The 27898-nt window shown below is 36.2% G+C and overlaps 1 protein-coding gene across 2 annotated transcripts in view; it reads left to right on the forward strand.

The window, feature by feature from the left end:
- ythdf3 (YTH N6-methyladenosine RNA binding protein F3) overlaps nt 1-27898 on the forward strand; it is a 61084-nt gene that overhangs the window by 14544 nt on the left and 18642 nt on the right. For both annotated transcript variants that reach the window (XM_028803571.2, XM_028803572.2), the window contains exons 3-4: nt 14968-15047; nt 16666-18330. In XM_028803571.2, the coding sequence (XP_028659404.2) occupies nt 14968-15047; nt 16666-18330 (1745 nt within the window). The remainder of the gene's footprint in view (nt 1-14967; nt 15048-16665; nt 18331-27898) is intronic.

The following is a 27898-nucleotide window of genomic DNA, read 5'->3' on the forward strand; positions in this document are numbered from 1 at the left end:
TGGGTATTAATAAAGTATCTATCTATCTATCCATCCATCCATCCATCCGGTGTCAGTGAGATCCCTAGGAACCATCCTGATCATCCCCCGCTCCTTCACAAATGTGCAGCACAGCATAATCCACTACTTTGAGCACTGGCCCCACACTCCCCTCAGGGTCACTTTCCTGACTGTCTGCTTCTTCTCCCATCAACATCACTTTCATTCGGATTCATTTACTTTCACTTAAGTTTTTTTCATTTAACCAAAAACATATTTCTCTCTTTCTCTCTCTCTTCTTCCTTTTCATACTGTTCTCCTGTTTCCTGCTCAGGCTTTTTTTATACTATTAGGGATGCTGGTTTACTGGCATTGATTACAGACCTCAGGCTGGACTGAGATGGTTAGGGCATGTTCAGAGGAGAGATGAGGGGGTACAATGGGAAAAGAATGTTGAGGATGGAACTGCCAGGCAAGAGGAAAATAGGAAGGCTAAAGAGGAGATTTATGGATATGTTGTGGGAGGATATAAAGGCAGTTGGTGTGGGAGACAATAATGTAAAAGTCAGGGATAGATGGAGACATAATATAATATAAATGGGAGAAGTCGAAAGGTGAAAAAAAGCACTAATGAGGCAGTCGACCAAAATGCATGTTTGTGCATGTGAATACATGATCAGCCAAGCACCCTATCAAAACCCTGGAATTGCTCTGCCACCTTACCACAAACACCTACACCCCTCTGAAGCCTGAGCACTCCATTGTTATTTATTAAAAACTCTGCATCGCCTTGAACCAAAATATGTGTTTCCCAGGAGAGTACTGCCTAGAGCATCACACTGCTTCTGCTGGCTTGCATTTCCCACAATGAAGAGTTGATGAAGAACTTCTCAGTTTGGATCCTGCCTCTTGTTTCTTCACCAGGTACCAGCCATCCTCATGATCTAAAAGAAAGCATGATTCAGCAGATCAAGCCACCTTCTTCCATTGCTGTGATGCTGACTGGCCCTTTGTAGGCACTTCTCATCGTGGAAAGGTGTCAGCATGGGCACTCTGACTGGCATGCGGCTATGTAGCCCCCTATGCAGCAAGCTGTGATGCACTGTGTGTTTTGACACCTTTCTCTCATGACCAGTGTTAAGTTTTTCCAGCAATTTCTGCTACAGTAGCTGTTCTGTGGAATTGGGCCAGAAGGGCTAGCGTTTGCTCCCCATGCCCATCAATGAACCTTGGGTGCCCACCAGTTGTCCTTTCTTGGACCACTTTTGATAGGTACTAACAACTACATACCAGGAACACCCCATAAGAACTATTGTTTTAAAGATTCTCTGACCCAGTCATCTAACCATCATAATCTGGCCCTTGTCAGTCAGTCACTCAGATACAGTATATACTGTATGTGTGTGTGTGTATGTATATATGGACTGGACATAATAGCAAATGTGTAATTTGAGAAAAGGAGTTAGGTTTGTAAATCTTTGAACATAATTGATGTTTTTAATTGTTATAAATCCTTCACTATAATAAAATTAGGAATTTTCAGGCCTGGCACTCTGATATTCTGGTAATTTTTTAATGGAGTTCAATTGCAGTTATTAAGTAATCTATCTTTTACTAACAGCATCCTAAGAAACTTAGTTCCTGTTAGAAATTAGTGTTTTTCCCTCCTTAAGTTGTCCTTTTAAGGATTTGCTCACTGGGTGATGAGTAGGCCTGGGTAAAAATATAGATTTTCCAAGTAATCATTATTTTTAGTTTAAACAATTCAATATTGATTCTTAAAGTCTCAAGATCGATTCCCATGAATCTCTGTCCTGCTCAGTTACTCTATGTAGATTTTTGCTTGTCTTTGTTTTTGGCATCCAATCCAGTAAATGTTGCTAATGCGCCTGTTAAGGCTTCCTGTGGAAAAAGCACTTTACTGTCTCACATAAAATGGTGTGTTCTATTCTATCAGCTTCTTTAGACACTTAAATAAGATGTGTGGACTTACTACCAATTCAAACAATGCATCAGTAAAGAACAACTGGATAAAAATAAAGCCATATGTAAACTCCGCAACTCAGTTGTTAATTATTATTGTAAGACAACAAATCAGAGAAATCATTTATCCTGATGTCAGCCATAAATGTAATATTAGTTGACATCCAAACAAGTAGAGCCTAAACAGTCTACACTGTTTGGTGTATAGCTCCAAGCTTCTGTTTAATTCGCCTCTTGCCCAAAAAATAACATAATCTATAGCAGTTTTTACAGTTATGCTTTAAAGTTTATGAACCCTTTAGAATTTTCTATATTTCTGCATAAATATGACCTAAAACATCATCAGATTTTCACTCAAGTCCTAAAAGTAGATAAAGAGAAACCAGTTAAACAAATGAGACAAAAATATTATACAGTACTTGGTCATTTATTTATTGAGGAAAATGATCGAATATTGCATATTTGTGAGTGGCAAAAGTATGTGAACCTCTAAGATTAGCAGTTAGTTTGAAATTAGAGTCAGGTGTTTTCAATCAATGGGATCACAATCAGGTGTGAGTGGGCATCATGTTATTTAAAGAACAGGGATCTATCACAGTTTGCTCTTCACAACACATGTTTGTGGAAGCGTATCATGGCATGAACAAAGGAGATTTCTGAGGACCTCAGAAAAAGAGTTGTTAATGCTCATCAGGCTGGAAAAGTTACAAAACCGTCTCTAAAGAGTTTGGACTCCACCAATCCACAGTCAGACAGATTGTGTACAAATGGAGGAAATTCAAGACCATTGTTACCTTCCCCAGGAGTGGTCGACCAACAAAGATCACTCCAAGAGCAAGGCGTGTAATAGTCGGCGAGGTCACAAAGGACCCCAGGGTAACTTCTAAGCAACTGATGGCCTCTCTCACATTGGCTAATGTTCATGTTCATGAGTCCACCATCAGGAGAACACTGAACAACAATGGTGTGCATGTCAGGGTTGCAAGGAGAAAGCCACTGCTCTCCAAAGTCATTCCAGCATAAGAACCTTATCCCATCTGTGAAACATGGTGGTGGTAGTATCATGGTTTGGGCCTGTTTTGCTGCATCTGGGCCAGGACGGCTTGCCTTCATTGATGGAACAATGAATTCTGAATTATATCGGAGAATTCTAAAGGAAAATGTCAGGACATCTGTCCATAAACTGAATCTCAAGAGAAGGTGGGTCATGCAGCAAGACAACGACCCTTAGCACACAAGTCGTTCTACCAAAGAATGGTTAAAGAAGAGTAAAGTTAATGTTTTGGAATGGCCAAGTCAAAGTCCTGACATTAATCCAATCGAAATGTTGTGGAAGGACCTGAAGCGAGCAGTTAATGTGAGGAAACCCACCAACATCCCAGAGCTGATGCTGTTCTGTACGGAGGAATGGGCTAAAATTCCTCCAAGCCGGTGTGTAGGACTGATCAACAGTTACCGGAAACGTTTAGTTGCAGTTATTGCTGCAAAGGGGGGTCACACCAGATACTGAAAGCAAAGGTTCACATACTTTTGCCACTCACAAATATGTAATATTCGATAATTTTTCTTAATAAATAAATGACCAAGTATAATATTTTTGTCTCATTTGTTTAACTGGTTTCTCTTTATCTACTTTTAGGACTTGAGTGAAAATCTGATGGTGTTTTAGGTCATATTTATGCAGAAATATAGAAAATTCTAAAGGGTTCACAAACTTTCAAATACAACTGTATGTGTAAAGATAAGAGGCCCTACACCATGGTTGAAAACAAGGGCTTTTGCCAAATTATACAGGGCTTTGAACTGTGGTATGCTATACCAACCAGAAAGCAACTGAGTGTAGTTATTGTACCAAGGCTTAAGGAAGGTCTTAAGCAAAGAATCACCATGTCTCACAGGACTGTGGAGAAAGTAGCCCTAACCTGCAACGCTGAACATCCAGGGCAGCTGATTCCTATGTGACAATTGCACATTAAAAACAACGGGGCACCAATGGCAGATGTGTTGCAGAGAAGCATGCTGCGTGCCAGTCACAGTGGGAGCAACCTCGCTGCCTGTGCAGTATGCAGAGCTGCTGAGATGACTTTCTGTTGTTCCAAAAACTTGTCTAGCATTTCCAATGCACTGTTCCACTGTGTGACCACATCAATCACAAGCTTGTGTTTTGCCAAGTCCAATAAACGTTGCTTCTCTTTAAGCACATGGCTAGCTGTACTGCTACGGTGGAAAAAGTTTGCAATGTGCCTCACCCAGCAATGCAAGTGGGCAATACAAAAAGTGAGCATGTGCACAAATCAGCCGTCATGAGGTAACTCCATAATAGTGGCGTTATCAGTCATGATGGACAATTCTTTTTCTTTTATGTTCCATTCATTGAAGAATGCTGATGTCAACAACCATCTGCTGTAAATCCTCATTTTAAAATGGTTCCTTTTTGTTTGAGGATTGTGAGGACACATTTTCATGAATGATTAATGGGACTGTGAGCAACTGAAAATATGTGTAACTTGTAAAATTATAGAAAGACATGAGTGTTCCCACTGAATCATTAATTGCAACCAATTCAACTTTATTTTAAATGTCCAATAGTGGAATAAATTTGCCTAACAGTTTAGTTGAAGGGTGGAGATTCATAACACATGAATAGGTTATTGAATAACATCCATCCATCCGTTTTCCAACCCGCTGAATCCGAACACAGGGTCACGGGGGCCTGCTGAAGCCAATCCCAGCCAACACAGGACGCAAGGCAGGGAAGCAATCCCGGGCAGGGCGCCAACCCACCACAGGACACTCACACACACCCACACACCAAGCACACACTTGGGCCAATCTAGAATCGGCAATCGACCTAACCTGCATGTCTTTGGACTGTGGGAGGAAACTGGAGTACCCGGAGGAAACCCATGCAGACACGAGGAGAACATGCAAACTGCACGCAGGGAGGACCCAGGAAGTGAACCCAGGTCTGCTAACTGCGAGGCAACAGCGCTACCACTGTGCCACCATGCCATCCTTATTGAATAACATTTATTATTTATTTGCAAAATAATATAGGGGTTTTATGATGTAGATGCCATTGAATTTTTTTAAAACAAGGAGCCCATCCCCCACAATATGTGTGGACTCTGATGTGGCAATACATATGTTAGTTAATTTATGATGAACTTTGAATGAGTGCAATGCTGTGAGAAGATTTTTTTTTTTTTTTTTTAAAGGGCAGTGATAGTTTGTTCCACATCTTCCAGATACAGTACTGATGTTAACTGTTCATTACTAATCAAGTATTTCTTCCTAAATATCATTCCATGCTTATGCATATTGTATGAAGTCACTATGTAGACACCCTTCAAATAAAGTGTTACTGAAATTTGTCACATTATATTAATGTTCTCTATGCATGGTTAAGCAATTTCTTTAAAAGCCACTACTTCAAATATATCCGTGCACACTAATTCAGTCAAGATAAAATTGATATTGAATCGAATCAGGGCATTGTATATCTGAATGAAATCGGGACATCAGTGCTGATACCCAGCCCTAGTGATGAGCTGGTACTTCGAATGAATTGGTAATGCTCACCTACCCTGTAGGATTTATTAGAGGCATTTACACTTTAAAACTGTAGTACAGGAAAATACTCTTCTGAATAGGAGGATAATGTAAATTCTTATGATCCCAATCCTTATGTTTAATCTCACACAGTAACATCGCTGCAAGGATCTGGATTAATCTGGTGTAGACTTTGATGGTAGTGTAAATACCCCTAATAATGCCCTTTAAAGCCACAGTATATCAGCATTTTGCTTAGGAAAATTCATTCACAAAGCAGGAGCATTTTTCTTAACATGTCAGGGTTTAAACACTAACGTGTTTACAAACAGAAAGCCTTTGTGATAAGTTAGTATGACCTATGAGCAGAAAATGTTGAAGAGGCTATTTAAAAAAGAATGTTGGCCATGTGCACAAATGAACATAAAGCTAAATACATTTTTTTTGTTTTTGTTTTATATACATTATGAAGTCCTTAGTTTCTCATCATCCTTTCCTATCTGAAAGAGCCTCGTGTGGTTCTGATCAGGTTATATGTAACCTTTTAAATTACAGCATTAGTCCAGATTTTTCTACATTTTTTTTCTTTTCTTTTTTCTATAAAGTACAACACACTGGTGGGTGTTTCAGACATATTAGACTGAGCAAAATTTAGCATAAAATATAATTAGAGTGTTTAATTACCAGTAGACTTTGTCCTCCGATTAATTAACTGGTTGAAACACAGTCATGTAAGTACCTAAGAAAAAGGGACCAAAGCCCCCAGCAAAATACTATATTATGTCTAGTCTGTTAAATTCAAAAACTGTTTTTATCAGTAATGTTTTCTGAAACGTTGTTTGTCTCTTATGTATTTCTTAATCAACATTGGTGCTTTAATACAAATATTTGACAGACAAATTGTATATCAGTATCATACACTTATGCTCATGTGACATTTTCCTATGCGCTTAACAGTAGAATCACATAGCATGTTGAACTGTACTATCACTTTTGCCTCTGTCTAAAGGCTGTAGACTGAACTATATATTTCAAATTAGAAATATATGTATGTTTGAATATATTCAATTATGGATTAACATACAAAATCAGTTATGCATTTTCATATGAATAACATAACACCAGCAGAGATCAGCTTATCAGGCCTTTTTATAATCATATTTTTGCAAAGTAGTAAAGATTTCTCTGAATAGGTGCCTAAACATTGTTAATGAGACGGTAAATAATTATGCACTGAAATCTGTAGAAAGTCAATATTTTCTTTGTGCCATGTGAGTAAAGGGCGTTTATGCTTTAGTTCAAATAGAAATTCAATGAAAGTGTTATATGCAATTTTGAATTATGGATATAAAATGTATAAAATATAAACCAGCTTACAGTTTGTTATGGCTGTTACTATATAAATTCAGCTTGTAAGAAAACGACCTAGGATATACTCGAGAGATTATATTTTTGGCACACCTTGCTGTGTCTCAGCATTACTCAGGGGAGAAACAGGAAACTACTTGAAGGTAGAAAGGCCTGGACTATACAACCACCATGACTTTTTCCTAGGAAAGTGTATGAGGATATGTGAATGTTTTATGCAATAACACTTCTACATATATGATCAACATATCATACAGTATATACTTTATTAAAATCATGTCTGACCAAAAACATTAATATATAACAACATACTCATTCTACTTTAAAGAAAAGTAATGGTTGACAAATGTTCAAATAAAAGAACAGTTTTGTCGTATGACACATTGTTCGAGGACATCAATCTGTCATATGTTAGTAAAACCAAGGAGCTATACCAAGGGCTTCAGGAAGCATTAGGCATGACATACTCCTTTCAGAATCGTGGTATTGCAGTATCAATCATGCAGTACATTTAATGCACACAAATAATTATGTTAAGCAGAAACTGGTTTTATTAATAATATGCATTTATATGCGCAAGTAATCTTCTGGAATTCTCCTTTAGCAAAATGCTCCACATTCATTAAACTACACAATGACGAGTTAAATGTCATCATCAACCACCATGAATTTTAAGTAGAATGCCTGTGATAATTTTCTTGTTTTTTTCTAAATATTTTCAGTCAAATTAACACTTGATTTACGGGTTTCTGTTACCAAATTGCATGCAGCAAACTCTTTTCTGCTTGGCTGTGTGTTTCAGCGCTGCTGCAGAACCCGGTGTGCTTCTTGCCTTACACCCAGTGCTGCTGGAATAATAGTAACACAGATACGAAGGACGTTCAAAAATTTCCGCACTTTCGTGTTTTCGTTGGAAACGGTGAAGGCGGGAAGAGTAGTAATTGGGCATTAAAAAGTTGGTACAACTCTAGAAAAATTGCATCGCAAAGGAAGGTGACTATGTAGAAAAGTGATGTAATTTGTTTTTGAAGTTCTTAATAAATGGAGTTAAAAAAAAAAAAAAATTGCAGGAACTTTTTGAATGTCCCTCGTATTTTCACTACAGTTAGATCAGAAGTGCATTACGTTACTTTAAAAAGTGATCAGACTGCGTAATTCATTACTTTTAACATGTTACCCTATTGCTTCTGAGACTGAGATTGTGTTGCTGAGCTTAGTCCTATACATTCAGCTTATCAAGATAAATTTAGCAAATTCTAAAATATTGAAACTGACAATTTCACCCAGGAGAAGGAATAAAGAAATCGTCTGAACATTTGCTTTAGGAAATATATTTTGTTTGATGCTTCTACTCCTGGCTGCTGAAAGCGTGTGCAAGGCAAATGTGCAGGCTGCCAGAGTAAAACGGACTTCTGCACACTAAATAATGCTTAACAGTAATTATAGGTTCCATGGCCACATAATCTGATTATTCACGGAGAAATGTACCTACAATAATCAGATTTCTCAGCGGCCAATAGCCCGATTTCTCTATTTGGAATAACGGTTTACATAGCATTTTAGAAATTAAGTTTCTGTGAATTATTGGGTTATTGAAGCACATGTTAACACTTTATCTGAAGACTTGAATTGGACACCGTAAATCTTGGTTATCATTGCTAAGGTTCACCAATGTCTTTGCTTCCTCATGTGTTTGAGGAAAGCCTGGATGTTTCTTTTAGTGCTCACCACCTTCCATAGGTGTGCATTGCATTTCATCTTCTATATACTGCATTTCATCCTGGTATGGCACCTATTCATCTTATAGCTTGAAACATTTCAGCAATGGTACCAAATGTTTGCTCATTACTAGATTCAGGGTCAGTTTTTATTGACAGGTCATAAGACTACTCAACAGCCCCTTATACTGGGGAGATGAACTTTGATAATTGTTAAACATAGATTATCTCTCTCAAATTTAGTGTATTTTATTGGATTTACACTGTAGTCTATGCTGGTTGTTTTTCTGTTTCATGAGATGAGCTGTTTATGATGGTAGTTCACAAATTAGCTCTGTTTGAGTGGGTTTTCAGAGCTAGCTATTTGTTTATAGGCTAAACAATTTTATGTAACCCAATCAATATAATGTCCAGACAGGGTAAGCTTGTGGTAAAATAAAAACAGTTTCTCGAACTGGCTCATATTTATTTATTTCTTATAGGATGACAAATTTTATATCTTATACTGTATTTTGAAAGGGAATACTATCACTACATTTCAGGTTAAGGAAACCAAATTATGCTGCCAAAAGTGTATTAAGATGAATTGTAGCTCAGTAAACTTTAGGCTAATTGACAATTAACTGGGTGTATTTTCAGAAGCCTGTTGTAACGATTTGTGTAATTTAATAGAATTTTACACGCTTCAGTCATTATGGTAAAACAGAAATTATCTCAGCCCTACTAACAACTTTGTTTCTTATGCATATAGACTGATGTCAAACTTAATATATTGTGTTGTATTCTTTGTTGTTGGTATTATAAATGTACATGCAAAATAGTTTTTTGCTATGGTGTATGATTTCAGCCGAGAAATTTTTTTTCAGGCCGGAGCTATTTTGGTTTTCCAAAGGTGCAGGATAAAGAAGGTGAGGACTCTTTTAGAATTAATATGAATTTTAGATTTTTCAATATTTTTTTAATAATTAAAGTAAAGTAGGTCATCCTTTTCCCATTGTTTCATGGTAGGCGGGCTAGAATTGTTTCAGTTGGGTAAAATAAGGCGACATGTTTGAAACATCATGTAAGTTACCATAATAATTGAAGCTTATTAAGTAGTACTGACTCATTGTGTCTTACTCTTAATATTGCTGTTAAAGGGGTAGATGTTATTGGAAATCAAAAAATATGTGTGATAAATAAGTAAAGATTTTATTCAGAGAAATTCTGAATGTGTGACAATCCAAAACTTGTGACTCAGTGAAGCATGTTCGTAACAAAGTATTAGAATCAGAATTTAGACCTTTTTATCCTCAGATTTAGATCTCTGAAGATTTTTGTAATCACCCTTGGCTTCTTTGTGCTACAAATAAACATTAAAATTGTATATTTTTTTTACAGAATGCATTCTTAATACAGGTGCTGGTCATAAAATTAGAATATCATGACAAAGTTGATTTATTTCAGTAATTCCATTCAAAAAGTGAAACTTGTATATTATATTATATATATATTATATATATTATATATTAGATTAATTCATTACACACAGACTGATGTATTTCAAATGTTTATTTCTTTTAATGTTGATGATTGAACTGACAACTAATGAAAGTCCCAAATTCAGTATCTCAGAAAATTAGAATATTGTGAAAAGGTTCAATATTGAAGACACCTGGTGCCACACTCTAATCAGCTAATTAACTCAAAACACCTGCAAAAGCCTTTAAATGGTCTCTCAGTCGAATTCTGTAGGCTACACAATCATGGGGAAGACTGCTGACTTGACAGTTGTCCAAAAGACGACCATTGACACCTTGCACAAGGAGGGCAAGACACAAAAGGTCATTGCTAAAGAGGCTGGCTGTTCACAGAGCTCTGTGTCCAAGCACATTAATAGAGAGGCGAAGGGAAGGACAAGATGTGGTAGAAAAAAGTGTACAAGCAATAGGGATAACCGCACCCTGGAGAGGATTGTGAAACAAAACCCATTCAAAAATGTGGGGGAGATTCACAAAGAGTGGACTGCAGCTGGAGTCAGTGCTTCAAGAACCACCACGCACAGACGTATGCAAGACATGGGTCTCAGCTGTCGCATTCCTTGTGTCAAGCCACTCTTGAACAAGAGACAGCGTCAGAAGCGTCTCGCCTTTGGACTGCTGCTGAGTGGTCCAAAGTTATGTTCTCTGATGAAAGTAAATTTTGCATTTCCTCTGGAAATCAAGGTCCCAGAGTCTGGAGGAAGAGAGGAGAGGCACAGAATCCATGTTGCATGAGGTCCAGTGTGAAGTTTCCACAGTCAGTGATGGTTTGGAGTGCCATGTCATCTGCTGGTGTTGGTCCATTGTGTTTTCTGAGGTCCAAGGTCAACGCAGCCGTCTACCAGGAAGTTTTAGAGCACTTCATGCTTCCTGCTGCTGACGAACTTTATGGAGATGCAGATTTCATTTTCCAACAGGACCTGGCACCTGCACACAGTGCCAAAGCTACCAGTACCTGGTTTAAGGACCATGGTATCCCTGTTCTTGATTGGCCAGGAAACCCGCCTGACCTTAACCCCATAGAAAATCTATGGGGTATTGTGAAGAGGAAGATGCAATACGCCAGACCCAACAATTCAGAAGAGCTGAAGGCCACTATCAGAGCAACATGGGCTCTCATAACACCTGAGCAGTGCCACAGACTGATCGACTCCATGCCACGCCGCATTGCTGCAGTAATCCAGGCCAAAGGAGACCCAACTAAATATTGAGTGCTGTACATGCTCATACTTTTCATGGTCATACCTTTCAGTTGGCCAACATTTCTAAAAATCCTTTTTATGCATTGGTCTTAATTGATATTCTAATTTTCTGAGATACTGAATTTGGGACTTTCATTAGTTGTCAGTTATAATCATCAACATTAAAAGAAATAAACATTTGAAATACATCAGTCTGTGTGTAATGAATGAATCTAATATACAAGTTTCACTTTTTGAATGGAATTACTGAAATAAATCAACTTTGTCATGATATTCTAATTTTATGACCAGCACCTGTATATGTTTGAATACTTAGAAATAAAAATTTTGAAGGATTTTCACTTTAACAATGTTGATTCTCTCAGCTAATCTGAGGACCTCACCAGCAGATAAGGACTTGCTTAAGATTAAGGACAAATGATCAAATTAAGATGACCTTCAAGGTTATTCACATAATGTCAGACCATGATAACTTACATTTAATGGATATGGAAGTAAATAATGTGAATTGATAATGTAAAGCAAAAGTGCTTAGTAACATATTACATTTACTCTGTCACTTTTACTCGAGTGCTGTTCTGGAAAAAATGTACTTCTCAGAGTTACAGCTTTGACCACATGTTAAGTGAAAGGCATTAAAATGTTCTACCTTTTCTTCCTGAAGATCTAGGGGTGTAGATAAAAAATAAGAACTATGGAGGAGTTCCCAGGCAGCTTGAGTGAACATCTCTGGCCTCAGATTCTGTTGGCATTTAGACTGAAAATTTTAAAAAGTATGATGTTTTTATATTTGTATTCTAACAGAGGTAGACATTTTAGTATTCATGAACTCCCATCTCCAATTTATGAAAACACATGACTCTTAAGTGGTTGCTTTTCTCCTGTTGTGTAGATAACTTGACAGTTTTTGCTCTAGGTAGATGGCAAGCTCTGCTTGTTTTTTTAAAAGTACTTTAATATCAACATTAACTTTGGAACATCACTAACTCACTACCTATGTTTGGTAACATTGCTAGATGCAAAAAATAAAATTAATAAAGAATTCAGCTTCATGTTAGCAATTATCTATTTATGTTGTCCTCAGTGAATCATTAATAATAGTAGTATCTATCTATCAAATCATCTAGAGTGATTGAGTAAAAAGAAGGCATTGGATTTCGTAGTATCCGGATCAATTTGCAATATGAGCAGCTAATCACCAGCACTAATCGAGATATGCTAGACTAAGGTATTGTATCTTCAACCTGGAAATAAAGGCTGAGGACAATGCGCAGATCATACAGCAGTTTAAGGGCCTAATAGCCAAAGGCATTGTTTCCTACAGTAGTTTTATTTATATTTGGATCATTTAGAAGACTAGCATCTTGAGATCACAATCTGTGCTCCAGTGTGTATGCATTGATGTGTTAAATAAGCAGGTTAGAAGCCATTTAAACCTTTACGTGTTAAGAAAAAAAAAACCTTGATTGAAAAGCAGTTTTAATGACTGAAGAACAAGAGTTGTGTGGCCAAACATTTTAATTGTAGTTATAATTCTCATAGCAGCATTTTGAATTAACTGAAGTCTATTTTTCAGACTTTTTTTTACTTGGACAAAGGCTTTAGATAGTGTTGTGATGTATGTGGAGAATTACTGGTGTCTAAGATGTTTGCTGATTTGTAATAACTATTATTTAGCCATAAAGTTTTAAATAATGACTTGTTCTCATTTGTATTACTTCCATAAAAGCATATTACTGGTTAAATTTGTGGGAATTGGAGGTTGGGGATCAAACCCTATCTTGGAGGTATCATGAACAAAGTGACATTACAGGGCATGATCATTCGAACTTATTGAGTTGTCATTTAATCTAACCCTTTTTGAGATATGGAAGTAAACTCTCATGTATTGAGGTAAAATTTGCTAACTCCATACAGACAGTGATTTCTAGGGATTATAGACCTAGTGTCCTTGTACTGTGATGCAGCAGTGTGTGCCACTGCATCTACTAATTAGGAATACTTGTGAGATACTTCTATTTAGACTTAGTAATTTTAATATAGAGTCTCCTTATCATGTGACTATAAAGAATTTTAAGTACTTATAATTTTCTGTTAACTCAAAACCCGTGCCCAGTCACTTTCACTGTGGAGTTTACATGTTCTGATCATGTCAGCTTGATTCTTTTTGTATTGTGCTTTGTCTTTCTTCCTGTATCCAAAGTGTTAAGTTATTTGGTGTGGATTGGTGTCTGTGTGAGTAGTTTCTGTAAAGGATCAGTGCCCTACTACCAGTGTTGGTTGCACAAAAGCTGGTTTTGAGCACCTGTGACTTTGAACTACTTTTAGCTGGTTTAGACTCTAGGACAACACATTATGGACCGAATTAGTCATGATAGCTTCTAATTTTGGCATCATCCTCTTTTCTGACATTTGCTGTAGTGAGTCTAGGGCGAGTCTTCTAATGCAGCAGGCATTTAAAGACTCACATTAGGTGTTTTTTTTTTTTTTTTTTTTTTTTTTAGACATCTGAAATCCCCTACGATGGTTTTATGCCCCAAGCAGACCACAGCGTAGAGCAATACACTAGAAACTATGACCTGATAGAATAGACCCAGGAACTAGTCACTCAGGTTAAAGGACATAAGCCTCATCTACAGTATAACAACAGATACTTATAGTATTTTATGTACAGCAGATCTGTGTTGACCAACCAGTCAGTTCTACTTTTAAGATGAAGTCCCTGGTTTTTAGAAGTCTGAATGCCTTCCACTTTATAATGACTAGCACTTGAAGTGTTACTTTTTTTAAAATCAGTATTCTACTGTTTTTATTAGTTGTTGATTCATTACTTAAATATATTTCTAAAACTCTTTTTTTTTCTCCAGCATTTAATGCCTAATATTGTTTAAACACTGTTTTGTTAGAATTGACATTTTACCTTTAAGTGCTGAGCTCATTTCATTAATAGTACATTTATCTTCTAATACCAAATTCATGCTGAAATGTATTTTATAAGAGTATATACGACACTTTATGTGGTTAATATCCTTCAGTAACTTAATTCCTGCTGTTCTTTAAAATAGCTTTATGTGTCATTACTTTTGCATATTTGTCATTTAAGTGACTTGTTTGCAGAATCTGCAGTGTTGGTTGAGACTTGCATGTTGTGGAATCTAAATAGATGTACCGATCAGATGTTTCTCTTTCCCTGATATTTAAATTTCTATTCTACAAGTTTACTGTTTGTTTCTGTGTTGGAATAAAGGGCAAAATATGTCTAAACCAGAATTCTGGGTTTCTGTCAGACATCTTCACTTTCCATTACACTTCAAAAAAGCATCCAGTTGTAGTCGGGCCTGCAAATTCTCTGGCAAGATATGGTTTGGGCATGATGTGTAATAATATATTGATTTGTGTTGGTCATCTTTTACACAAGCTTGTAAAAACTGAGAACTGGTATTATTTTACAGATTTATTTCCTATTTATGATATTTATTGGTCATGGTACACCTTGTAGAAATGTGTTAATGGAATTTGTATAAGCATTTTTAGATGCTAAAAGATTCTTCTGTAGCCCTAATGCTTTAGTGTTTAGTAATATCTTTACAATAAAATAAAAATAAAGAAAACACTTTTTAAGTAACTGTTCTTTTTCTATGACAGTGCAAAATGGTTCAATGCATCAAAAGGATGCAGTAAATGAAGATGATTTTGAGCCTTACTTAAGCAATCAGACAAATCAGGTAAGCAGAACATACATGTTTAAAATCCTAAATTAATCATAAAGGCAAGTAATGGCAAAGGAAAAAAAGAATATATATTGTAGTTATTAATAGTGTTTTGTAATACTTTTCGGACTTATTCCTTCTATACTCTTTCATTTTCCTTTTTTCATTATTTTCTATTAGATGTACCAATTTCCCTTCAGCCATACATTTCATAATTGTTAATGTGTAAGAGTTGGTGTGTGGTGGCATAAAATTACTAAAGTCACTGAAGCAGCAATAAAAAGAAAATGAAAAACTTTTGTAGCCGTGTAACTGTTCGTAAGAGTCCATCCATTGTAAAACAGTTGATTGATGCCCCTTTTACACTGCACTCATTCTAGTTTGTTTTATAAGCAAATAGACCAGTTCAGAACAGAAAAACAGATGCACAATATTGTTAAATGGTGCTTTGTCTATAAATGAAGAAATTAAAATATTTAGTTTCTTTATATAGTTTTATGCAAATGTTTGGACCTTACATTTAACGTATAAATAATGATAAACTTCAACAACAAACAAACTAAAATAATGTCATTTGTATGAAAATGTTAATGTAGAATTATGTTTTTTGATCAACTAAAAAAATAGAAGAAGAAGCCATCAGCAGACACTTTATTTAGTTAAGGTTATAGTTCAGAGCTATCATGATTGCTTGGTGGAACTTACTATTTATCCAAAATAGTTTTATACATGTTTTATGTATTTTTTTCAAATGGTCAAATATATATTTTACTTCAGCAGTAGCAAGATGGTTCTTCAGCAAAGCCATACAGATATAACACTCGTCAAGTTCTTATATTAAGGAGAATAACAATTCAACAGTAATTTAATGTTTGGCTCCTGGTTAATCTAGTGGTGATTTAGTTGGTTGTTGACAAATGGCCATAAATAAATGTAATACTCTTCTATTATTGGGGGTGCAAATATTAACAACTTATGATAAACCTTTTCTTTGGCAGTTAGCTTTTAATAGGGTATAGGTGTACAACATAAGTTTTTAAAACAAGATGCAAAGCTTCAGTGAAACTCGTCTGCCGCATAAAAGCCAAGAACACCTGGGTCTTTTTGTTAATTCCCAAATGAGTGAAATCACTGAGAGGAATTTCCCCCACTCCTTTCCCTTCTACATGTTTATCAACCAGTCAAATGTTCTCAAAAGAAAATTGAACTGAAATGTAAGACAGAGTAACTAAATTTAAGACATGTTGAAGGGTAAGTCAAGAGGCCTCTAGCTTTTGAAGTTTATCGTGAAACTGGCTCAATCTTCCTTATGTTCTCTTGGCCCAAGACATGTAAAAAGTTTATTTTGACCTTACTTATGGCCTGCCTGTCTTTCTTTGCTAACTCTGGCATTTTTACTTTTCTTTTAAAAAGAAACAGTTAAGTTTTAGAATATGGTATAATGCTGAAGTACAACTGTAGTTATTCTTATGTTGACTTTAAAAACAATTTTATGTAAATAATTAAGTGAGATCATCAGTTCAGCTTTGGTTTGGCCTTAGTATCATTATTATAATTCTGTCATAGTTTGAAGTAAAGTGTAAATTTGCCAGTTGCACTTTATTTAATATTTTCTTCTTTCTTTCAATAACAGAGTAGCAGCTATCCACCAATGTCGGACCCCTACATGCCTAGCTATTATGCGCCGTCATTTGGATTACCATACTCCTTAGGTGAAGCTGCCTGGTCTACAGCAGGAGATCCTCCCATGCCCTACTTAACTACCTATGGACAGATGAGCAATGGTGAACACCACTTTATCCCAGATGGTGTTTTTAGTCAGCCCGGTGCTTTAGGAAATACGCCTCCTTTCCTCAGCCAACATGGATTCAACTTTTTTCCTGGCAATGCAGACTTTTCCACCTGGGGGACCAGTGGCTCGCAGGGACAGTCAACACAGAGCTCTGCTTATAGTAACAGTTATGGATACCCACCTAGTTCCTTAGGCCGTGCTATTACAGATGGACAAGCTGGATTTGGTAGTGACACTCAGCTTAGCAAGGTTCCAGGGCTTAGCAGTATTGAGCAAGGCATGGCTGGTCTGAAACTGGGTGCAGATATGGCAGTAGCTGTAACTAAAACTGTGGGTTCTGCTTTAGGAGCTGCAGTAGGAATGAGCAGCATGGCAGCTAACAGTATGCCACCAGTTAGCTCGTCTGCTCCTAAGTCCACTTCTTGGGCAGCAATTGCTCGGAAGCCAGCAAAACCACAACCCAAACTTAAGCCTAAAGCAAATATGACAATGGGTGGTGCCACCATTCCTCCACCTCCAATAAAGCACAATATGAACATCGGTACCTGGGATGATAAGGGGCCCATGGCAAAATCCCCACTAGCACAACAAGTGTTAACTGCTCAGCCACTTGTCCAGCAACAGCTCCTAGCACAGCCACAAGCCTTGATCCAAAACCAGCTGCCCCCTCAGCAACAACAGCATATGCAGTCCACACAGCCTCCTCAGCAGTTGCCCCATGGATCCCCATTACAGCACCAGCACCAGCATCAGACAGTTCAGCCTCAGCAGCAGCAAGTGCTTTCACAGCAACAGCCCCCTTCTCAACAGCAACCACCACCACCACAAAACCGATGGATAGCACCTCGAAACAGAGGTGTTGGGTTCAATCAGAGCAGTGGTGCTGATAACTTTGCCTTGGGTGTGGGGGTGGCTGTTAGTGCTGCTACTGCATCTCTTGAGGTTCACCCTGTGCTAGAAAAACTTAAGGCCCTCAACAACTACAATCCCAAAGACTTTGACTGGAACCTGAAGAATGGTCGCGTGTTCATCATCAAAAGCTACTCTGAAGATGATATACACCGCTCAATCAAGTACTCTATTTGGTGTAGTACTGAGCATGGCAACAAACGACTGGATGCAGCATTCCGCTCACTTGGTGCCAAGGGTCCTCTATACTTGCTCTTCAGCGTTAATGGAAGTGGACATTTTTGTGGTGTAGCAGAGATGAAGTCTGTAGTTGACTATAATGCATATGCTGGTGTATGGTCTCAGGATAAATGGAAGGGGAAATTTGAAGTTAAATGGATCTTTGTTAAAGATGTTCCCAACAACCAGCTACGACATATTAGATTGGAAAACAATGACAACAAACCGGTTACCAACTCCAGGGACACTCAAGAAGTGCCCCTGGAAAAGGCTAAGCAAGTCCTTAAAATCATAGCGACTTTCAAGCATACCACCTCAATCTTTGATGACTTTGCACATTATGAAAAGCGACAGGAGGAAGAGGATGCCATCCGTCGGGTAAGAACATATTTTGAATAAACTGTTATACAATTGTGTAAGATTTTATTTTCTTCCTTGTTTACAGAAGCTTTGCATTTTATACATTATCTTACTGTACTCCCGATTCATGGTAAGGTTTTTGTTTTTATTAACAGTTTTCAGAATAATGATTTCTGCCTGTTAATCTTTGTAAAATGCTTGATCTTGACCATATAACACTTTGAATGTAACAGATAAAGAAGTAATGACTGAACTTTTTAAGGATTTGTTCTTTTAATGTAATGAAGAAGAATGTAGATTTCCCCAGGAATAACATGACAAAGGACCAAACTTCATATTAAGTGGGTCATTAATTTGTGTGTCAAAAGTACTCCTGTATCTTTCAAGTATTAATATATTTATATTGTATGCTTCCTAGCTTGGAACAATTTTAATCTTCAATTTTTATTTTTGGTTTCTGACTGAGTAATTTGTACATAATTGCAAAATTAAGCATGATGGTTTATATTTAATTAATTCTACTTCTAAATGTTTTCACTGTTAAAAAAAGTTTCCTGAACAGAATTTCTTGTCAATGGTTCAAAGATTACATCACATACATCATTTTGACAGATGTCACTTTGTCTTGAGTGACAGCCAAAGGAAAAGAAAATCACATTAACGTTAACTACTTCATGCAGTAATGTTTCTTTCTCATGTAATAAATCAGTGTCCCCTTTTTGTTAAGTTTTAAATAATGGAGTATGTTTACATTATTTAAAACATTCATGACCAAGAAATTTAATAAAGTATTTTTAGAACAGTCAAATCAAACTACAGGATGGTTTAGGAACATTTTTAAAACTTTTTTCAAGGTATCTACTAGTTAGTAAAGTTAAAGTTATGTAACCATCAATACTTTGCATATTTTTTCACATTTGCATGTTTTTATTCTCTGATAAAACAATAATAATTACATTTTCTGTTAATATTTTACTTTTATATGCAACACAAGAAGTGAGTGGTGTGCTTAATAGTTCCAAAATAAAAAATGGTTCCAAATATCCTTTACCCTCGCATCTGTTTATTTTGTTATTTTGCAATATAAAAAGTCTAAATCTTAAAAAGATGTGCCAGTACTTCCAGTTAAAGAACTGTAGTTCTTTCTGATACACTCAAAACTGTTTATTTATTTGGCCTCCACTTTGAAATATTTTAATATCTCCTACATATTTTCGAAGAGCACTGGATTAACGATAGCCGCTTATATTCATATATGGATGCAGGAACTCTGTAGCAATCAAAAATGAATTTGCCTTATGTGTCATGTACAGTAAGAACAGGGTTTGCCTGCCTCCATTGTAGGCCTGTTGGTGTCCCATTACCAGATAGTTCTGTTTGAGGCTAGAGGAATTTAAACTCTGAAAAGAAATGTACAAAGTAACAATCACCTGCAGAAAATAGAACTCTTTGTGTGATGTGAAAACTTTTGAAATATCATATAATTTAATTTTGAAGTAAATGAAGTGTTTCAAATAGATATTGGTTACACAGTTGTTTTAGGTCTATTCATCATATAGTAAGTCACTCCCTAATAAAGTAGACAGCTAGGTGTATACTTATTTATGCCTCATGTGCGCTATGCTGTATTGCAGTAATTGCACAGACATGCTTAAACTTTGTATGGATGCATGAAATGTGGTCAAGATGAAATGGTCAATTTTGTGAAATGGGCAGATATAACCTCTTTTCCCCAAGGCTTGAACTGTGATTGTGAAAATATTAAGTCTGGGGGAAAACTGCTAATACAGAGGCACAGAATCAGATTTGTTGTTATTTCATGAGCAATAAAACATTTGTCTCTGACATGGAAAAAAATCCCCAGGTTCTTTACCAGGCCCATGACTTGGTAATGTAAAGCTACAGAGCATAATTTTACTTAATTTTTGATAGACATCTGTGATCAAATTTTTACTGTTGGTAATTCTCCTCTTTTATCATTTCATCTATTTTAATAAATCAGCTTGACCCTTAACATTATTTGACTGTACCAAGCCTGTGTGTGGTAATGTTGCTTCTGATGAAAGAGTAATTTTTTAAAGTGCACATATTTTAAGATGATTTGTTCTAGAAGTGAAAAAGTATTAGTGACAGTTACTCATTTGACTGTGGCTTTCTTCTCCTGTTATATCAAAAGACTAGGGATATGATGCCTTAAAACGTGCTTTCCTGTTGTGTTGCTGATTTCTTAAATGTCTAAGATGTGCATTATTGACAATGAAAGAGACCTTAAACAACTAAACACCAACAATGCTTCACCCACACCCAGCACTATTTTATACAGTACTTGTCCTTCCTTTATCAGCGCACACAAACCAGTCTATAAATTTAGATAAGTCAGCTACAAGTCCTAACTTTGTATATCTTGGCCACTGATAGTTAAGCATTTCCTAGTATTGTATCTTCTAAGGAATTGCTCTTTTTTTTCTAGGAATGAATTTTGAATCATGTTTTATTACTAATAGATAGATAGATAGATAGATAGATAGATAGATAGATAGATAGATAGATAGATAGATAGATAGATAGATACATACATACATACATACATACATACATACATACATACATACATACTTTATTAATCCCAGGGGGAAATTCACATACTCCAGCAGCAAAAAATATTAAATTAAAGAGTAATAAAAAATGCAGGTAAAAAACAGACAATAACTTGAATAATGTTCAACGTTTACCCCCTTCTGGTGGAATTGAAGAGTCGCATAGTTTGGGGGAGGAATGATCTTCTCAGTCTGTCAGTGGAGCAGGACAGTGACAGCAGTCTGTCGCTGAAACTGCTCCTCTGTCTGGAGATGACATTGTTTAATGGATGTAGTGGATTCTCCATAATTGATAGGAGCCTCTTGAGTGCCCGTTGCTCTGCTACGGATGTCAAACCGTCCAGCTCCATGCCAACAATAGAGCCTGCCTTCCTTACCAGTTTGTCCAGACGTGAGGCGTCCTTCTTCTTAATGCTGCCTCCCCAGCACACCACTGCGTAGAAGAGGGCACTTGCCACAACCATCTGATAGAACATCTGCAGCATCTTACTGCAGATGTTGAAAGGATGCCAGTCTTCTAAGGAAGTACAGGCGGCTCTGTCCTTTCTTGCACAGAGAATCAGTATTGGCAGTCCAGTCCAATTTATCGTCCAGCTGCACTCCCAGGTATTTATAGGTCTGCACCCTCTGCACACAGTCACCTCTGATGATCACGGGGTCCATGAGGGGCCTGGGTCTCCTAAAATCCACCACCAGTTCCTTGGTTTTGCTGGTGTTCAGTTGTAGGTGGTTTAAGTCGCACCATTTAACAAAGTCCTTGATGAGGTTTCTATACTCCTCCTCCTGCCCACTCCTGATGCAGCCCACGATAGCAGTGTCGTCAGCAAACTTTTGCACGTGGCAGGACTCCGAGTTATATTGGAAGTCCGATGTATATAGGCTGAACAGTAATATGCTAATGTGCTTCTATATCTGAACACACATCTTGTGACTCTGAAAATCTGGAGAATTAAACATTTGTTACATCAATAAATTAAATCAAAGTGTTCATTTTGCAAATACATGTATGTACAACAGCTATGGACTTAAATAATTTGCAATTAAAAATGAGCAACCATGCGTGTAGTTCTATCATTTATCTAGTTTTACTAAGGAATACTTGTTATCTAAATGACAACCTCAATGCCAAAATTATTACCTTTAGCAAATCCAGTAAATGCCTTAATGAGTAAAGCTTTTTTCAATTGTTTGATTTTATGATTTTTCTATTGAGGAACATATTAACCCCTGTGTGCCTGACTTTTTTGTTTCTCAGTACCATAAACTGCCTATGCTTTGAATGCGTTTAAAGAATAACTAGCAGGTCATACATTCTCAAATGAACATGCCTACTCCTGTTCATGGTTGTGAATGAGCAGAGTCTCCCAAGATTATATCCCAAGTTCTATCTTTTTTTCTTTTTCTTCCCTCTCCCTCTTCTTAACTGCAGGATCTGTTCAAACACACCTCCATTCACATACTCACAAGCGGTCAATTTAGAATGTATCAGCAATGTGTACAAATAAGTGTATGTTTCCTTGACTTCTTGATTATTAAAACCATGCATGTCCTGGATTAATACTGCTTAGCTTTTTCCATTTGGAGCTTACCTTAGTGCTTCTTTTGCTTTTATGTTTATGCTACAATATTTTATTAAAGCTTTATTGGCTAGCGCTAACGTGAATGTTGTTGGGCTAGTTAAGCCATTTTTGCTAGCCACACAACTTGAGGGAAGCCAGTGCTACTCTCTTAATTCTCCCTTGGTCTTCTAATTGAGAAAATAACTTTGTTACTTTGTAATGATATTACAAAGTCCTGAAAATGTATAGGTTATGTGGGAGACTGTATGCCCAGAGGGTACAATTGTTGTTAGACTGATGTATTTCACATCCTACCAAAGTACTGATTGCATTTAACCAACTGCCCCCCAAGAAATTATTTTCTTGATTCACAGTTTTGTTTTTCAAAATGGCGAGCACAAAAGCTGCAGTTTCTTGCATTAGACACAAAGTTAACCATTACTGTAAAGTGCCTAAAAATATTAAGACCTTTTATGTGTTTTAATATTGCTGGATTACAAATGATAAGACCTGTCTGAAGTTTACCAGAAAGCTCAAGGGTAATATGAATTTATTGTGAGAGAAGGTTTTGTGGTGATCCAAGGCCAGGATTGAGCTTTTTGGCCAGCATTCAAAGTTGTGTTTTTTTCATTAACCTGACATCATGCCCCAAGAAACACTATCCCTGTGGTGAGGTATGGAGATGTTAATATAGCATGTTTTGAAAGTGCATCTGATCAGCCTGGGCAACTTGTTGAAAAATAGATAGACTACAGTTCTGGAAAAGATTGTAAAGTTATTTCTTTAGTCACCTTTCACTAAAGACATGATCCTAGGCCCAAAGCAAAGCTACATTGGATGAATGTCCTAGCCAAATGATAAATGATGGTGCACAAACACTAGTGCCAATCTGAAAAATGGAATGGGCAGAGGTCACTCCTAAACCTACGACTGTTGTAAACAGTGGCTTGACCAAACCAATACCTGAGACCTGAACCTGTGTGTTGTACAAATGTCATATGTATGTTTTTTTCTTTTACCATCAGATCTCTTAATGTAACATGTTGTTAAACTTTTAGTTCTTAAACACATTAGTTTGCAATTTAAAAAAATGGAATATAACAAGAGTTGTAACTCATTCGTCATACAGCAATATTTTAATCATTTTGAAAGTCCCTGTATGTTAATACATACAAAAGAGTATGTTGTTAAAATAAATGGAATACTTTTTCCTTCCTGCTTTCTTTAGTGTTTGAGTGGCACACCTAATTTAAAGTATGATACATTGTGCAACCTTGTTTTCCTTTATTTTACAGCTTTATTCTTTGTTTTTTTTTTTTATTACTATTAAGGGATAGGGCAAAAAAAAAACTGAAAGCAGTTTGTTACAGTTTTTCCCAGCTCATAAGTAAAGAGTGTGTATTGTATGGTGTCAGTGTAAATTTTATTATTCACTTAGCTGTGCATCTTTCGTTTTATATGCAGCTGACTGAGGCAGATTTTGGTATATTAATGCACAAAAGAGCACATGGCCATTGATGTTTGATATTTAATAATTTCTTTGAATGCGTGAATACCTCTGAATTGCCTTTAGGCTTTTAAAATACTTCACCTCAGATGCTCTTGTGACCCACTTACTCTAGTTTGAGGTCATTGGCAAAGCCTCTCCTGAAAGTACTGGGCACCAGACTTAAATCGGTGTCATAAGAAATAGTACCACAAACACTGGGCCTAACAGGCACAAACACTCAAGTTTAATGTTTGTATTTTGGTAAAGCACCGTGTATCTTCAATATGTCATCTTTCAAGGATGATAATATTTAGTGCTTAATTCTGTTAAACTGAGGAAAATCCTAATATACAATAATATGTCTTATCATAAAAAAACTTCTTATTTTTAACTTCCTTTTTTGGTTTATAGATCCGTAATTTGCTATTTAGAAAGAATAGTATCCTGTCCACAAAGTGTAAAAATAATTATGTATAAAAATAAATATATTTTTACATCTCTGAAATTGTAACTTTTGATTCTGATTTTTGTCACAGAATATATGTGGTATTCAGAAAATATTTTTTATTACAGAAATAAGCATTTTAATGAATATCTTCTGTAATGTATGCTAAATAGGAACCTGGTTTATCAAACAAGAGATACAAAAAATGCAGGAAAAGATGAGTCTGTGTAAATGTAATCTCTCTCTCTCTCTGTATGTGTATATATATATATATATATATATATATATATATATATATATATATATATATATATATTATAGAATCCAACATCTGTCTGTCTGTCCGCTTTTCACAAAAGAACTACTTAATGGATTTAGACAGGGTTTTTCTATCATTTGTTTGAACATTCTGGTTGATTTTGCAACTTCTATCATCACGCTAATTATTATAGTTCAGTTGCAGCACCAATTTATTCACGTGAATCCAAGAGACAGGCTGTGGGTCGAGGGGAGGGGGAGGCGGGACCTCAGGAGTAGGGAGCCGGGCAGGGGCCAGCATACCTTGCCTCCGCTTAGCTAGCGGTACTTGTTTGTTCAGCAGACATTATCATCTAGAAATTGTTAAAGAGTAACATTTGATGTGAGAGGGGTCACAGCTATGTGTGTTTTAGACTGTACCTGCTCATTGGCAGAGATATCATGGCCACATATTAAATATGTTAGGTTGTTGCAATTTTGATCAGCAAAGTGAGCAACATTGAATTTTGTAAAGTCAAAATTATATGCAATCTTTAAAGTAAAATTTTTGAAGGTCCTTTTGCCTATGCAATATCTTCATTTGTCTTAATGCAATAATTAAGTATTTGAAATTGAAATGTGTGCACCGAGGTGAAAATCCTAAAAGGAACATCACCAACCTGAATTGAGGAAACTCCCCTGCCTGAGAAACCCACCCCAGAAATAAGAGCAGTGTTCTTACAATTTGCAATTTCCTCCAATGACAAAAAAATGTATGCATAGTATGATTTTTTATGATTTTCATGTTAATTGCAAAAATGAACATCTGTTTCAATATATGGACCAGAATCAATGGGATTTTTTCAATGAAAAAAATCTCTTTGCTCTAATTGCAAATATATGAAATGTGTTGAAAGCTTTTTTATGTAACTATATATCAGTTAGTATTGAAGTTCTATTGTCATTAAAGACACATGACACACACTTTCATTTAAATTTTAAAAGGGAGCTATTTTTCAGAAGTGTACAGTATGTTGTCCTGTTGTGATTCCATTTGTGTTTACCAAATGTGACTTGTAATTTTCTGCTCTTTTAGTTGACACTGACTACGATTTTACAAAGTGCCAATGTCCATTGAAATTAGTATGATTTGCAAATGTACTTTAAGGTATTTTTGTAGAATTCCTAGTTCGCACACAATATAGAAGCAAGGATTTCAGACTTTAGATGATTTTGAAATATTAGACTACAGTGTTTAGCCAAGCAATATTAGTATACAAATTGTGCTGCATTATTCAGATAAAGTATGCACCCAGTTCATACTATAAAACAGATTGTCTGTTTTTTGATATCTTATTTAACATTAACTGACAACTCTTGCAGTTCCAAGAAATGATTATTTTTTACATAAATCAGGTGACTCACTCTTGTGCACACTCAATTAGACCTTAATAAGGACACATTGCTTCCATAGTTTTTTTTGTATAAGGTGACCTCACAGGACAATTAGATATGTGAAAAAATAAATGGACATGTATATCAAGGACACATCACAGAATCAATTAAGTAATTGGGGTTAAAGCTTTAATTTATCTAATAACATTCATATAGTCAGTTCTAAGTTTTTTTGGTTTTTTTTGATTGCTGTTACAGTATTTTCTCCTTTTTCAAGAGAATACTTCTGCTTCTCTTTGGTAGTGATGTACACCTTTTTTAACTGGTTGATATGGCTGTTCTCCTACAGTATATAGCTTAATTATGAAACTGATGAAAAATTTTATAATGTTACTTTTTAATATAACCTTTATTAATATATATTTTTAGCTATTAGATGACACCATTTTTAACATTACTGCATCATTAACTTTAACTTGGATTCCTAACCCAGTTACTGCTTTGTGTAGACTATGTGACAATAGGAGAGCCCTACCCCAGTGTTTATAGATGACCCAAAGCAGGCTTGTTGTGAATTATTTTGGGAAACTGTGAGTCTGCCTGCGATTAAATTGCTAATCAGCTATAGATCTAACCTCTAGTTTCGCGTAAATCTGTAATAGAAAACACAGAATCGGTAAATGGAGTATTGAAGGTTAACTTATTTCATATACGTTATCATTAATGATTTATGTTACCACAAAATAAGCAAGCTAAGGATTTTTAAAATATCTAAGTAGGCTTATCTACCTTACAGCATAGATTTTTAAAAATTCGCTTTTACTATAATGTTTAGATTATAAATCTGCCCACACAATTGATGTAACTAATGTTTAGTATGAAAGCAGCCACCAGTGCATGAGTTTTTACAGTAGTTAATCCTTCCTAAATCTCTTTTCCAGGCTATTTATTAAGCCCCACTACTTGCCATGTTTGACATTGTTTAAAAACTTAAGCAATTCAGTCAAAGGAATAAGCATTTTTTTCCAAGGCATTGTTTCTTTCTATCGCATCTACTGTATAGATATGTATTCCTGTAAGAGGAAAATATTAGTTTATGTGAGGTTATGTATAACCATATATTTCTGTATTTTACCCCATGATAACTCTCTGTGCTATGGTTCAATATTTAATAGGGTCTTAAGTTTTCAGATTTTATTATTTCAATGCTGACTAGCTCTATTCAATGTTTAATTATGATTTTACAAGAGGCAATGGCACTACATTGATGACCTTTCACCTTCTTAAACACCATCATAACCCAGCATGCCTCTGCTGTGTGGAACTCTGACAGATTCTCAACAGAATTCTTTGCCAGTTGCAGCTCCTAAAAATAAATGCATGAGTGTTTGAAATAGCAGCCTGCTGTGTGATTTATTAAAGAACCATAGTATGTTTTTCTCATATAAAATTTAACACAACTGTAAAATCAATTTTAATCATAGAAGAAAACTAATAGAATTCCTTCACAGGATACAGAATTTCATATTTTAAGTAACTATGAAGTGTTAGTAATCACATCTGGGTCTAAGCATTTTGCTACATGTTTCTCATTTAACCCAATAATAATGTATTAATGTAGCTTTTGGGGCGGCACTGTGGCGCAGTGGTAGCACTGCTGTCTCGCAGTAAGGAGACCTGGGTTCGCTTCCCAGGTCCTCCCTGCGTGGAGTTTGCATGTTTTCCCTATGTCTGCGTGGGTTTCCTCCGGGTGCTCTGATCTCCTTCCACAGTCCAAAGACGTACAGGTTAGGTGCAATGGCGATCCTTAATTGTCCCTAGTGTGTGCTTGGTTTGTGGGTTTGTGTTTGTGTGTGCCCTGCGG

This window comes from Erpetoichthys calabaricus, chromosome 6 (assembly GCF_900747795.2).
Source record: "Erpetoichthys calabaricus chromosome 6, fErpCal1.3, whole genome shotgun sequence".
NCBI lineage: Eukaryota > Metazoa > Chordata > Cladistia > Polypteriformes > Polypteridae > Erpetoichthys > Erpetoichthys calabaricus.